Source organism: Plectropomus leopardus, chromosome 3, assembly GCF_008729295.1.
Source record: "Plectropomus leopardus isolate mb chromosome 3, YSFRI_Pleo_2.0, whole genome shotgun sequence".
NCBI lineage: Eukaryota > Metazoa > Chordata > Actinopteri > Perciformes > Serranidae > Plectropomus > Plectropomus leopardus.
In genome coordinates this window covers 28997369-29012036 of record NC_056465.1, presented here as the reverse complement: position 1 = coordinate 29012036, position 14668 = coordinate 28997369, and the positions used below count along the sequence as shown (strand labels likewise).

The 14668-nt window shown below is 40.6% G+C and overlaps 1 protein-coding gene across 1 annotated transcript in view; it reads right to left on the bottom strand.

The window, feature by feature from the left end:
• ncanb (neurocan b) overlaps positions 1–14668 on the bottom strand; it is a 226318-nt gene that overhangs the window by 104216 nt on the left and 107434 nt on the right. Inside the window, exons 6-9 of the mRNA XM_042483584.1 lie at positions 11803–12032; positions 11510–11678; positions 4707–4881; positions 2174–2301 (exon numbers count right to left, since the gene is read on the bottom strand). Of these exons, the coding sequence (XP_042339518.1) occupies positions 2174–2301; positions 4707–4881; positions 11510–11678; positions 11803–12032 (702 nt within the window). The remainder of the gene's footprint in view (positions 1–2173; positions 2302–4706; positions 4882–11509; positions 11679–11802; positions 12033–14668) is intronic.

Sequence of the window (14668 nt, the reverse complement as noted above, 5' to 3'; positions counted from 1 at the left end):
GACTGAAGAAGAAAGAGAAGAAAGAAGAAGCTGAAGAGAGGTGGGGCTGATGTGGATTAAATAGTGATGCAAAAATAGGGCCTCAGCGAGCCAGACAGAGAGCTCAAAAGGACCACCATGTCTGTGCAGCACAAATAAAACGTATGATCAGAAAATTCACTGGCAGTTCAGTGTGTGATGAAAAAAGCATGAGCAGGAGGAGTGGACAGTGGGGACGAGAAGTGGAGAACAGATGGAGTACGATATGAGGATGCAGGAGATTTATGCTGAGAGCAAAGGAGGGTGTTGCTGATTTATTGAACCAAGATGGGGGGTAAAGGGTGGAGATGCAAACAAAAGAGGAAAGAAGGAGAAAAGGGGTTAATCTGAGGAGTGAAGTCTGAGATGAATATAAAAGATGATGGAGATATTTATTTGAAGGCTGGTGAAAAGCTCTTAAATAATACTGATTTATGATGAAATAAAAAAAAATTGGACAGAATAAAAAATACTCTGATACAGCAAACTAAACCATACAGAAATCTAGTGATGTAGCATTTTTAAAGAAGGTTGAAGTAGACGGTTGTGTATGGAGCCTAATATTTCAGCTTCTGGTTGTTGTTTTCTTTTTACAGAATAAGTGAGAAAACACCAGCTATGTATCAGCTTGTTATTTCAGTTTGATTGAAGACAATTATCTGCTGATTGTTTAAATCAGGTTGTTAATTTCACATAATTATATTTTAACTGCTGGATACAAAGTCTACAGGTGGTATCGCAATCTTCGCTGCTCAGCATCTCAGTCACATACAGGGCGTTCATATCTATAAATAGCTCTGGTACTGTAACTATTATGCTCAATAACAGTTGTGATGGTACCACCTCATAACAAGTGACCCAGATAGTCTAACCCCTGTGGTGTTTTTGATGATGCTGTTGAAAACCTGCTGTGTTTGTGATTGTTTTTAAAAATATGCAAATGTAACAAACCGTTAACATATCAGTCTGTCCACTGTTGCTGACTTGATTGTAATGTGAATGTAGAATATGTGCAGTGTTGATATTTGGCATTTATGCCCTGACCCTGTGACACCCCATAAGCAAACTCTGAGCTCAGCCCAGCAACGAGTGGAGAGTGATGGTAATAATTTCCCCCTCGGGAACTTAAAGTCAGAGTCTACAGGTGGATGCTGGGCGGTATAGATTTGGTTTATACTTTACTGCCTGAATTCAAATTTTTACATTTAAATGAAAAAAAAATTAAAAATCAGATTCAGGTGGACACATTGGTAATTAGTTATTTGTTAGGGAAAACCAGTTAAAGTGGAGGCAATGTCAGACTGAAGGTGGAAACAGAGTGAAACAAGTTCTGGCCGATTTTAAGCATACAAGATAGTTGGTTTGATATATGGTGAAAAGCATTATCATGTATGAGTGGGCGTTAGGTCACGAGGTTCGCCTCAATAATGTCACATATCTAAGGATCAGATGTGGAAGGAGCAGCGAGGGTCGAGGCTAGAAACTGTAGTTGCTTGATGATCTTAAAAATTAAATAGTGGAAGAACGAAGGCCTTCAGTTGTGTGGACATTGATAAAAATAAACATCTATTTTCATCCTCCCTGTAGGTATAAATCCAAAACTTCAACATTTTGATTTGTGATAATGGGTTTTATAAATAATATCAACTTGACTTGACTGTAGTTCCCCTCAGTTCCTGCTTCTGTTCTTTTACCTCTATTTTTGTTTGGCTAATTTCAGGTAATTTTCTTGTAACTTTTTACTACTTTCTTGCACATTTTTTGGTTATTTTTTAAAGTTGTTTATTGCCTGCTTTCCGTGTTATTGAAAGAGATCAAGCCAATTTCAGGTTTCAAGGAGTTAACCGTATTTGCAGCTTATGTCAGAACAGAAAAAGTGCCTGTGGCACTGCATATCAAAAAATAAGGTTTTAGGATAACACTACTGACCCACTTAGCTGATGCCTGCAGGAGGTTGTAACATGACAGCTGGACTCAATATTGTCTCTCTTTCTCCCTCTTGCTTCCACAACCTCTCCTCTCTTACAGCCCTCTTCCTTTCAACGCTAACAGAGTATTAAGTCCTGGCTACAGCGTTCTCGCACTGCACACCCACGGCTTAGTGGACCCATGCATGACTAAACCCAAATTTATGGCCAGAGCTCCTGACTCCTACCTTGAAGCTTCTTAGCGAAGCAGTAGACATCAAAAAGCTCATCAGGGGACCTATCGCCGTAGTTACGGACTCCAGGTGAGTCCTCCCGATCACCATAGCAACCGGGCCGAGGTGACTGGATGGGATACCTGTGGAGAAGACCAAGAGACGGGGACAGACAGGGCGAGAAAAAGAGAAATTAATATAGCCCGGCTGTGAAAAAGGCAGCCACAGACAAACTCGTCTCCCCGGAGATGAGTCTGTGTTCACAAGCATACAAAATAAGATGAAAAACCGAACTGCACTTTTATCATCTCCTGCCCCGAATACAATGATTTTAAGCATATCTTCCTCCCAGAGATTACCCAAATATATTACCGAAAGAAGAAGGAAAAGTAAACACACAAACATACCCTCTGAAACTGGCTGAAATGCCAAAGCGAGTCATTCAGTGACATTCACTACATGTCACAACAACCTCAGGACAACAACTGGAAAGCACTTCAGCAGATAATATCTTGCGTCTTTTAATAATTCTGCCCTCAGTGCACAGCAAAATTGTCCTTCATTTTATTTAAAATTGTTTCAAAGTGTGTTTAATGCTCTGCCAGTAGAAGAACTTCGGCAAGCTTTAGAGAGAACAAGGTGGCGGTAAAAAGTCAAGGAGAGGTTAAAGGAATCAGGAATTCCTTCAGTGGCTTGGCATGCCTGTGGGGCTGAGAAAACAGCGATCTATATTCAGGCTCCAACTGAGCAATTATTCCACAAGAACATTGATTCCAGCAGCACCAGGGCACAGGCAAAGAGGCTGATTAAAAGATTACGCTGGGCATTCAGGGACTTACCAAGTACTAGGACGAGACACACACAAATGCACAAACTCACACAATGAAACATACATGCAGGAAACACACATTCCTGCACATAACCATAGACCTGCAGTTCTTATGCAGCGACCTGTTTTTCATCCGAGGAAAACAAGAGAACTTGTAGTGTCTCTGGCCTCAGCCTCTTTTCTTTCTGCCTGGTGGCTGATGAAGAGATGGCTGATGTCTGTATTTTTTTTCACCGTATTAATTGGACACTTTCCTCCTGGCTGATGTGCAGTCGGAGCCTCCTGGATCTGGACCAATTAGATAACTCCCGAGTGAAAACAACAGGAGTGTAGGACGGAAGGAGAGAAAGAAATAGGAGAAGGAAGCGGCGCCACAGGAAGGTTGGGAAAAAACTGTCAGGAAGACAACAGTCAATCTGCTCGACTAGTGGAGCAACAGCGATTTGAAATTAAAATGTAGATATGGCGAGCGCTGTTGAGAGACGAGCTCTGACTGGTAATGTTGAGAGGGACGTTATGAAAGGTGGCAGGCTGAGGCGCACGCAGCAGCCTGACAGACAGCTCAGAGGAGGCAGATGTAGTTAACCGCCTTTCCATTGTGCAAACAAGCAATTAGGTCCAATTATGTTGCTCAGTTTTGTGTTTATTAAAACTCCCAAAAAGATCAGAACGACTCACTCGCTGCCATGCTTCATACTACATACTTCATCAAGTTCTCTGGTTTCAGGCATATTTTTAGTAGCAGAGTGCATTTATTTTCGTTGTCATGCTTGATCGTGTGGCAAATCATAAAAAATATTAGTCTGAACCAACTGTCTAATAGAGATTTTAAAATAACAGCCTGTTCCAACAAACAAAAACTGTCAGCAAACCTTGCTACTGTGAGCCCAAGATTCAAATGCAGCTGCAATACATGTGATACTCAGGTGCTATAGCAGTAATGTGCTGTCGCTGGATTTCAGATTTTGTTGGCTTCTCAGGTTTCATTACATTCAACCCAATCGCCAGAATAAATATTAGCATTGACCTTTTCTGCAAACCAGATATTTGACCTTCTGTAGCGAATGCGTGGAAACTGTACACTTCATGTGTGTTTTTGTAAAGGCATAAACACTTGGTTATAGTTAGGAAGATTTCGTTTTGGTAACATCACCGCTGGAAATGCTGGTAATGTCTCGTTAAAACACACAGTTTTGGTAAAACAACTGCCGCTGAAATGTCACCAATGACTCGCTTAAAAACACCCAGTGTTGGTGCCACAATTGCCACTGGAAATACAGCTGATCTGCTAAAAAACAACCAGTATGTTTGTTTATTGGTCCCCACTACTGGTCTGTACTGGTCTCTTTCCAGCTGTCTCCACTTGGCATCAGCAACACCTGCCATCCCCTCCACCTCCTGATGACAAATTCAGCTCATATGTACTCAAAACTGTCACTTAAGTGATGTTGATATGATACAAAGGAAATGTACAAATGTAACAAAAAATGCAACATTTTTTTCTGGTGAGTGGGCTGTAAAATAAAAGGAACAATCTCACAGAATTTAAAAATGCACAGGCCTAACTTACTACTCTGTTTTGCTGCCAGAATCAAAGACACAGCCCTGCATCACAACAGTAACCATAGTGACAGGAAATAGTGTCTTCTTGAGTAATGCCAAAAGCAACAAACTAAAGATTGTCAACCTGATAGTGTGAAGTACAGTTAAAAACCTCACCGTACAGTCTGGTCAGACAGCCAGCCGGCATCACAGTTGTCATATCCATCAGCGAAGGTCGCCTGCAGCTGGCCGGGTGTTGCGATGACCGCTGAGTTCTCCACACACACTCTCTTGGCGTCAGCGAAGGATAGGGCGTATCGGTCATGAGGGGCCCGGTAGTGAAATACCACACCTGGAGCACAGAGATACGACGTGTGATAGCAAGCAGGGAGGATACTCCGGAAAGTAATCGCATGAATTTACGACCTGCAACCTCTGGGTCACAGAAATATTTATGAACTGCAACCTTGGGCCATAAAAACATGCAGACGCTCACAGATACATAAACACAGAGCCCTCTAGACATCCACATCATGTACTGACATTGTTCCATCTGTGTAGGAGGGAAACTCCGGCAACCAGGTTCAACAACCTGCGTACGTGAGTCTCATTTGCATCCGACAGTCTGTCGGCTTATCATTAGAGAAAAGAGATGTTGCCCTTGGATACAGTGGATGACAAACAGTGGTAATGTTTATTTTACTGCTTTAACAGTACACACACAATGTCACCCTGCTGCCACCACAGCCTGCGCCACCGCACTTGTGATGGAAAGACAAAGAAGGCAAACATAGAAATAGAAATAGGCTGCGTTCAAGGAGACGCATATATACATGCTGAACCACAGAGACAGGAAGAGATGGTGAGAGGAAGACAGAATTACAAAAAAAGAGAGGGAAGGAAATTTTTTTAAAAAAATCAACAGGCAACAAAGTCAGACACAATTCCCATAGCTGTGAAAGGGGCATATATTCCCTTTAAATGGGAAAGAAATAGCTTCAGAAGTGTCCATCTAACGTTCCCTCACCTCCCACCTCTGCCTGCCATTCATGCAGTGCTGCTCCCCCGAGGAGCATCTAGCGACATAAAAGCCAGCGGACGTCAGGCTACTAACACGACTCCTTTATCTTCACCGGCTTTGTCTGGAAGAGTGACAGAGATTCCTGCGAGATGGAGGCCTGCATGGCAATTTGAGCGTGAGCACTCCAGGCCATGGGCGAAGAAAGCAAGCGGGGCCATGTGTGTTTGTGTGTCACACGCACACACAGAGACACAGTTCCCACAATCCCAGCAGTCCATCCAGCCATTCTGTCATCTTGGTCTTATTTGCCTCTTCACAAAAATGTGGAGCAAAAATTCTCTCTTTTTCCCGCTCTGTTTCGTTTCTGCTAATTTCTCAGTTTTCATCTTTTCTCCTTGGAGGCTGTGGGAGCTTGTCCAAACAGAGATGCTAGCTCACTGGCTAATGCGTACACTAGAGAGACAAATGGGTTTCCTCTCTGTAAGGGAAACCCGGGCCAATTCAACATGAGGGCTGAACGCCCAATACCTCTTGCCTCTATTTTTACCCTCTGCATCTTCGCACACAGTCTCCAGAGAGAGTGAGAGGAAGGCACCATTTGTGGGAAGGCCCCATGCTTTATGACTGCAGGCTGCCCCCATTGTAGCACTGTTGAGCAGTTGGTGTCCCTGGGCAATACTGTTGAGTACTGTAAACTGCCTTACAACGTATATAGATTTACTTTGTTTGACCCTTTGAAACCAGAGCAAATAACCTTGATTTCTTTCAAAACACAGGATGATGGCAATGAGCAACGAAAGTTATCCAAACATTTGCAAGAAATAAGTAAAAAGTACAAGAAAATTACCTGAAAATTATTTTTTTTAAAAAGAAAGAAAAAAGAAGAAAAATATCTTGAAAAGATATTTAAAAATGTAAACATTTCTATAAAATAATTTAAAATATGTACTTATGGTAATTCTAAATCTAATTTTTTCCTACTTTTTTTTCTTCTTTTTTCCCCTGTACAGTTTTCCCTAGCTTTATAAAAAAAAAATATCTAAATTTAATATAAATAATTTTCTAATTAGTTATTGCATATCCCAGGCGTAGGTGTAACACTCTTTGGAAAAAAATAACATGTTTTTGGACAGATTTGTCCAAAAACATGCCTCTGTAAGACATTGTGTAAGCTCTATTGAGTACTAGAGCATGACATAGCACAAATAAGAATCTGCGTAGAGCTACACACATTAAAAAAAGTTTAGAAATGTATTTGCAAACTGTAGACTTTAAATGTTCTATGATATGCACACTATTGTGATGACATTTATTGCAAAATATAACCTTTTTTTATCTGCAAATTATGTCACCAAAGGAAAAAAATGTCAACATCTGTGTTATAATAACATGAAGTTTTAAGATAAAGTTTTTGACTTTTTTTATTGCAACAAAATATATCTAGCTACCGAATAAGCAAGTTGTTTTAGTAGTTCTTTTTGCTACCTTAATAATTTCTATCATAAAAAAGTTGACACATGACGTCCTTGTATCGGCAGAAAATTACCACACAAAATATGACGATACCATGCTGATTTTCCCTCCAATCCCCTAATGTGCTGCAATAAGGGCATGAATATCTTTGAAACAGTTTAGCTTTGCAATTATAAGGAACTTTTCTAAAACATCTTTAGCAGAAGTTGTGTGAACAATAACAAAATGCTTTTTACTGTGCCAAGTGTTGATAAGACTATATATTGTCCTCACACCAGCTAATGGTGGGCAGCGATATCTCACCACAAACAACGGCTGACACACGCTATCAGTGGCACTGTTCTCTAATTGGTGAGACACAGCCAATTGACCAGTCAATATGTGCCAAGCGAGAGAAAGGAAGAAAATGGAGGCTAAACAAGGAGCGAGTAGGACAGAGGCGGCAGGGGAGAAATTAAGAGAGAGATGGCAAAGAGAGGAAGGACATCTCATCGGGGCTTTGGCACACACAAATTAGTCTATTAGAAGAGCAGTGTGGATTAATATGATATTGATATAGCTGAGCAGTATCAATACCTGCTAATTAATACGTTAAGCACTCAGTAGAATTAGTGCGAGGACGGCTGTGGTCTGCCATGTAGCGTGACTGCCAATTAAGACTAAGCCCCGGAGATGGCTAGTCCTCGCCAGCTACGTAATTGGTTTCTCTCTGAAGGAGTGGTTTTCATAGCGTGTTAATCGATTGGCCAGGAGGGGGAGGATGCAGAGTCTCCCAAGCGATGTGACAGGGGTCTTGCTCACTAAATGTAGACTGCTCTCATGGAGGAACATGAGTTGTCCCGCTTGAGAAAACCTTATTGAAATACTGAAATCATAAAAAATAGAGGCCTGCAGAAACATACACACATGCATATGTGTATGTGTGTATATATTAACATCTGGAAGAAGTGGAAGAAGTATTCAGGTCTTTAATGAAGTAAAAGTACTTCGACCATCCTGTGCAAATACTCTTTTAAAAGTCAGATTCCTGCATTTAAAAAGGTATTTAAGTAAAAGTAAGTATAATTAGGAAACTGTACTTATGGTATAAAAAGTAAAAGTCCCCAATATAGAAAAATCACCTTTAAAAAAAAAAAACAAAAAACACACACACACACATCAAAAAAACTCAAAATTAGGAAAAAACTAAAATTATTTTAAAAAGGAAGAAAAAAAATCAAAATTATAAAATAATTTTTAAAAATGGGGAAAAAAACACACAAGAAAATGCAAGATACACAAAAAAATCAAAAAATAAACACCCAAAAACTTGAATGAATAAAAGAAAGGGGGAAAAATCTTTTTTTTAAATAGAAAAAAAACACCCCCAAATGTAAAATTAGTTAAAAGTTCAACAAAAAAAAAAAAAACAAAAACAATTCAATGTTTATCAAAATATTTTGCAATTAAATTTCTTTGAATCGACTGATTAATCAACTACTTGTCGCATCATAAACTCTGGTAATTTAATTTATAACAAAAAATAATATTTTACAAACTGTTTTTATGCAAAAAGGAAGTTTAAAGGAACTAAAGCTGTCAGATGAACATAGTGAAATAAAAAGCACAATATTTCCATCTGAAATGTCATGGACTAAAAGTATAAAGTAGCATAGATGGTACCTGAAATCCATACTTAAGCTCAGTACTTGAGTAAATGTACTTGGTTACATTCCACCACTGCATCTGAGCTATGTGAAGGCAATGGATCTGTGTTATTCTCAGAGACAGACGATGAAGCCACTGTAGCGCTCTGTGTCTTGGTAATAAAAAATAAGGTTACTAGGCCTTCAGAGCTGATGTTAGCAGCACTAGCACAGATTTGTGGAAGTGGCAGCATGGTGTACAGTGGCTAATGCGTTCCCTGTAGTCATTATGATAATAGCTTATTATTAAAAATAGTGAGCGACCTGGAAAGAATCTGATGAAAGCTCCGCAGCTAAAACACCCTGACAAAGTAATTACGGTTCTACCACAGTGAGCTACCTCAAGGTAGTCTGATAATTCCACAAATACATGTGTCCTGGATATAGATTATGCAGTAAATGGTTTGCCTGTTTAGTTAAGCCACCGAGAGCCATCCAAAGCGCTCAGAGTAACACTATTTGACAACACTGCTGGGTTCCTTCCTTATTGGTTTCATTAGGCTTTCAGTGCATGAACAGCACCTGAGTGGCCCAGGTCAATGATGTTTAATGTGTTCTAGTTTCCTTTTTTCCTCCACATCATCATACATTCTTCACGGACAGTAAACAACCCCGGGTGTAATGGCTGTATTAGCCTGACACGGAAAACAGGGTCATTATTATTCATAGTGGCAGACCTTGAGAGCCAAGAGAGAGCAGTACACAACCAAAGAGTGGAGTGTTGATGCGCTCAGACGGTTATTTGTGTAGGTGAAAACAAACATAATACCCGGAATGACATAACTGATGTTAATTACTTTGTATATCAGCACCCATCAGCTGATAGCAGCGTTACTGAATCACAGAAATAATCAGCTTTATGAGGGTAGTGGCAGGTTCTTGCTTGTTCGCTGTTTCTCTCGCTGATCCAGTAATGCTTTAGTGTTTTGCTGTCCAGTGTTAACACATTACAATATATACACAGAGAAAAACAAACCATGTTATGGGTGCTTGCTTGCTAAGTAATGACAAAAAGTAGATTAAACTTTCATTAACTCAGAACACATTTTTGTCACTGTTAATGTCATTGCACCTCAGTGCAAATGTTGAAAGGCTTGGCTAGCAAAACTGCCTCGACGAGGAATTTCCGCTGGGGACATGCCATCCCCCTGATTGTTTTTTTTCCAAAAATAAAATAAAAATTTACAATAGAAAAATCAGTCTTAATACACTGTTTGTCCAGCCATCAGATTCTGGCGACGAATGGGAAATAAGCCGCTGATTTTGCCCTGATAAACTCAAAAACATGCAACAGAGGGGGAGCAAATATAGTCATTACCAAGCACTATGCAGAATCTAGCATGACGACCAGCTTAGTTATTTCCCTGATTTTTCCGGCTGCTGCAGGAACGCCCCCCACCCCCCCTTTCATTCTGTCCCCCCCCTTAAGAAACCAAAGTTTAGTTAAGCCCTTGCTCTTAAATAAACATAAAAACATAAAATTTCATATATTTCATTCAACAGCATGAAAGGTACAGAGAGGGGATGACATGCAGCAGATGGCGGAGGCCAAAATCAAACCTGCGGCTGCTGCGGCGAGGACCTAGCCTCTGTACATGGGGCACACGCTCTACCAACTGAGCTCCTGAGCCCCATAGTTTAATTTGAAATGTCTGTTATGGTTACTGGTCACGGCTGTGTTTGCGATACACCGCCTTCCCTTCAGTTAAGTTTTAGCTTCTGCAATTAATTTGTAATTTCATGCTAACCACAAGTGATATTAAGCACTACAAATGTACAGCTTTATGGCCTGGTGACGGGCAGAGTATGGTGCTATCTAATTATTTAGTCAGAAATCTCTACTGCTGGGAAGTTACAAGTGTTTTAATGTCTAGCTGTCTGACCAGTAATTGCATGTTTCTTCAAGATGTGAACCAAATCACTAGTTTCTTTGGATTATTTTCTTTTTTACATTGGGCAAAATATTCCCATGCATGTGTAGTGTGAGCAGTTTACAGTTAGCTTCCTCTATCCCCCACGCAGAATGTGACTTCAGTACAAAACAGCTCCCTTAAAACCTTCACTTATTAAAACCGAGATGATGAGCCACTGAAAATTGCTAAATTCTCACCTACAAATATTTCACAACATTCATACTGGCAGCAAATTTATGACAGTTGCAACACTTCTTTCATAAGTGGTTTGAAAGGATTCATGCTCTGCCACGACCAGGTCCAGACTAATTTTAGGATGTCAGTTTGAGAGTCTGAGGTCCTCCTCAGTATTTTTCCCCCACATCTGAGGAGGCAGAGGACCAACTACCAGGACTGTGTTGATCCAGAGCAGCATCTGGCAGTCTGTCTAAGCTGCTGTAAGATATTTTATTGAGTTTCTTTCATTATAATGCTATGAATAAATCTGAGTTCTCTCGAGGAAACACTTATGGAGTGGAGATGTCTACTGGGCTTTTATTGTGAAAAGTAAGAACGTAAGGAGCTGTGACATGACATCCTTTACGCCTAAAGTGATTGGTAGACGCCTTTACGCATGGCTGAAAATTAACACGACTTTTTTGACACATAATGTTCATGTTCAGTGTGAAAATTCTCACCAAAACTGTGAAACGTAATTTCTTATGTAACAAATAAAATATGTAAAGATTGTATTAAGAAATTAACTCACTGATTAAAAGAAAAAAATAATTGTTATAAATGCAAAAACAAAAAGTTTGAAAAAATATGCTGATGTGAAAATTATTTGCACACTAAAAAAATGCCATCGGTGTGTAAATTTCTTGAATCAGTAAAGTGCCTTTTACTTACCTGTGACCTCCAGAGGTACTGTGTCCTGCTCGTCACTGATGCCCACCACGACCTCACAGCGGTACAGACCAGAGTCGCTGGAACGTAGCCCTGACAGAGCGAGACTGGCGTTGTAACGGTTCTCATTGTAACCAGGCAGCGTCACACGACCCTGGAAGGCCTTCTTCACCTGAGGGAAGAGACACGGGAGTGAAAATGAGACAGGAAGAAAAACTAAAACACCACTTTGCAATTTTTCCATAAAAGCTTGACACTAAGTCTTTCACAGTGGCCGCTCTCAGCCGTTATCGCACCTTGACCACGTTGTCTTTGGCCACCAGGACCGACTGTTCCTTCTGCAGGCCGTCTGAGCCTCTCTGGCCCCAAACCTTGGTCCACTTGATCCTGGGGGGCTCATGGGATGAACTGGCACCGGGACGGAGAGTGAAGAGGCAGGGGAGGAGAACGGTTTTGGACAGCTCCTCGCTAATGGTCTGATGGGTCACCTTCCTCATATTCACCACAGTGTCGGCGCTGGTTAAGCCTGAAGAGAGGAGAGGAAGAGGAGAGAAGAGCAGTCAATGGTGGCTTGTAAATGAAGCCACAGACATTTTTTTCTCATTACTCTGAAAAGGCGTTAGTTAATTGCTTCTTGTAGAAGAAAACATGCTCTTCTCTCAGGTTCCTTTGTTCCATCAGATGCTCGGGGTTGTGGAGTGAAAGGGAAAGAACAGAAGCTCATTGTGGCTCTGATTATCGGCCATTGATCCGGTAAACCATTACTGCGCTACCTGAACAGCGGGAGGCAGGGCTACACTGTGGAGGGAAGATATCAAAAGTCCTTTTATAAGCCATGCATCAAACCTGGATGTGCATTATGGAATCAATATCAACCACCTCTTTTCAGCTTAAAGCATCACCACCATCATAGGCATATAAAAGTTACTTTCATCAAAACATCTGATGACAAAGAGAAAGGGGAAAAAATCCCCAAAAAATTCAAAGTGCATTTAGAAGAGCTCTGGTTTTGTTCTGCAAAAATTCTGCAATATTCTGAGTTTTTTATACAGTCACATCATACATTATCATTATACTCTAATCCTGTGTCACCTTGCCTGAAAAGACAGAGCCGGCTCATTTACATCACAGAGGTAGATGTGAATTCCACTCTTTCAAAACAGTAATACAGGTTATCGTCTCTGAGCTCTCTCTGCTTCTGTTTATCCACTGTGCACCGTGAGTGAATGAGGTTTACCTGTAAAGCCTTAAACCTAATCTGATTCTTTTCCAGCTGCCTTATCAGTCACAATTCCCTTTATTCTCGCTACTCAGAATCATGGAAAAAACATTCCACTATGTTGAATTTAATTTGCCCCAAAGCCAGGCATCAATGCATGCATTTTCAATCAGCTAGCCACTTTCTAGCCACATCAGCAGCATGACTCCAGGGCAGTGATACTCAGATTATGTCCAACAGGCCAAATCCCAAACCGCAATGGGGTGCCGGATGCCCCTCAACCATTTTCTAATTCACAATAAAAATAAAGTGATTCACACTGGGAATTGTTTTTGTACTTTTAGTTTAAACAGGGTACCAGAGTGCATACACCAGCATCAGAATAGAATTTAAAAAAAAAAAAAAAAAAAAAAAAGTGCCAGTGGAGGATCTTCACACGCCCTGACAAAGGTCCTAGCTAAGCCCCTAATGTCCTAAAATCCTGGAAACATCAAGTAAATCTTAGAAACATCCGAAAATCCTGGAAATGTGCTCTAATCCCAAAAACGTCCTAAAATCATAGATATGTGCTATATTCCTAGAAATGTCTCAAAATCCTAGAAATGCCCTAAAATCCTAGAAATATCTAAAAATCCTAGAAACATCACAAAATCCTAGAAATGTCTTAAAATCCTAGTAATGTCTTAAAATCCTACAAACATCCTAAAATCCTAGAAATGCCCTAAAATCCTAGAAATGTCTTATAATCCTAGAAATGCCCTAAAATCCAGGAAACGTCTTAAAATCCTACAAACATCCTAAAATCCTAGAAACATCTTAAAATCCTAGTAATGTATTAGAATCCTACAAACATCCCAGAACCTTAGAAATGTGCTATATTCCTAGAAAGGTCTTAAAACCCTACAAATGCCCTTAAATCCTAGATATGTCCTAAAATCCTCTGGCATGTTTGGCTGTGACTGGCTACTGTCCTCCTGTCATTTTAAAAAGTGGGCACCAAGCAAAGCATGTTGGGTATCCCTGATTGAGGGGCAGAAACAAACGTCTATTGTTCAGTCCAACTCAGTCAACTGCTGGATTGACTGTCATGAATTTAGACATCTGCAGTCCTCAGAGGATGAATCTTAAGGACTTTGATGATCCACTGACTTTTCATCTCACGCAACCACACAATTGACATTTGTGGTTCTGAGTGAAGCAAGATAAGATGAACAGACGAGAACGAAAAATGAAAGATTGCAAGAACAGAAAGAAGCACTCCCTAGGTGGGCGGAACGGTTGAACGGTAGAGAAAATGAGCCTATTGATTTCTTTTCATTAGCGTCAGTTTCCACTGCACACTTTGTGTGTGTCCCGCTCCACTCCCGTTTGACTGGATGCATGTTAAAGTGCTACTCGCTACAGGGGCGGCCCCTCCTGTCTGTAATTAAATGGCAGATTGGTGGAACAATGTTTTTCCAGCGGTCACAGACACACCGCTGCGCAAGTCGCTCTACCCCTCTGTCCCTCTGTCTGCTCTGTCATTTTTCTCCCCATCTCCTGTCACTCTTGTTCTCCTCCTCCACCCCCGCAGAACGACCACCTGCCAGCTTTCAGATGAGCATTTCAGTTCTCCACTGTTTTTCATCTGGAAGTCTTATTTTTGTTTTATCTTCAGCCTATAGATAAAGCCATACAGTGTTTTTTTTATTTTATTTCAAAGATCAGATTTTTCCCATCAGCATGCTGAGAAAATTTATTCCATGATTCAGATCAACTTTGAATCAGTTGCCTTATCTATGATTGCCAATTTTGCTAATGGTGGGTCTACTCTATGTGTGTGTGTGTGTGTGTGTGTGTGTGTGTGTGTGTGTGTGCTGGAATGCTCTCACAAGTGAAAGAATCTCATCTGTCATTTGCTATTCACGGAGACCTGAGCGCACACACGCACTTAAAACACACAC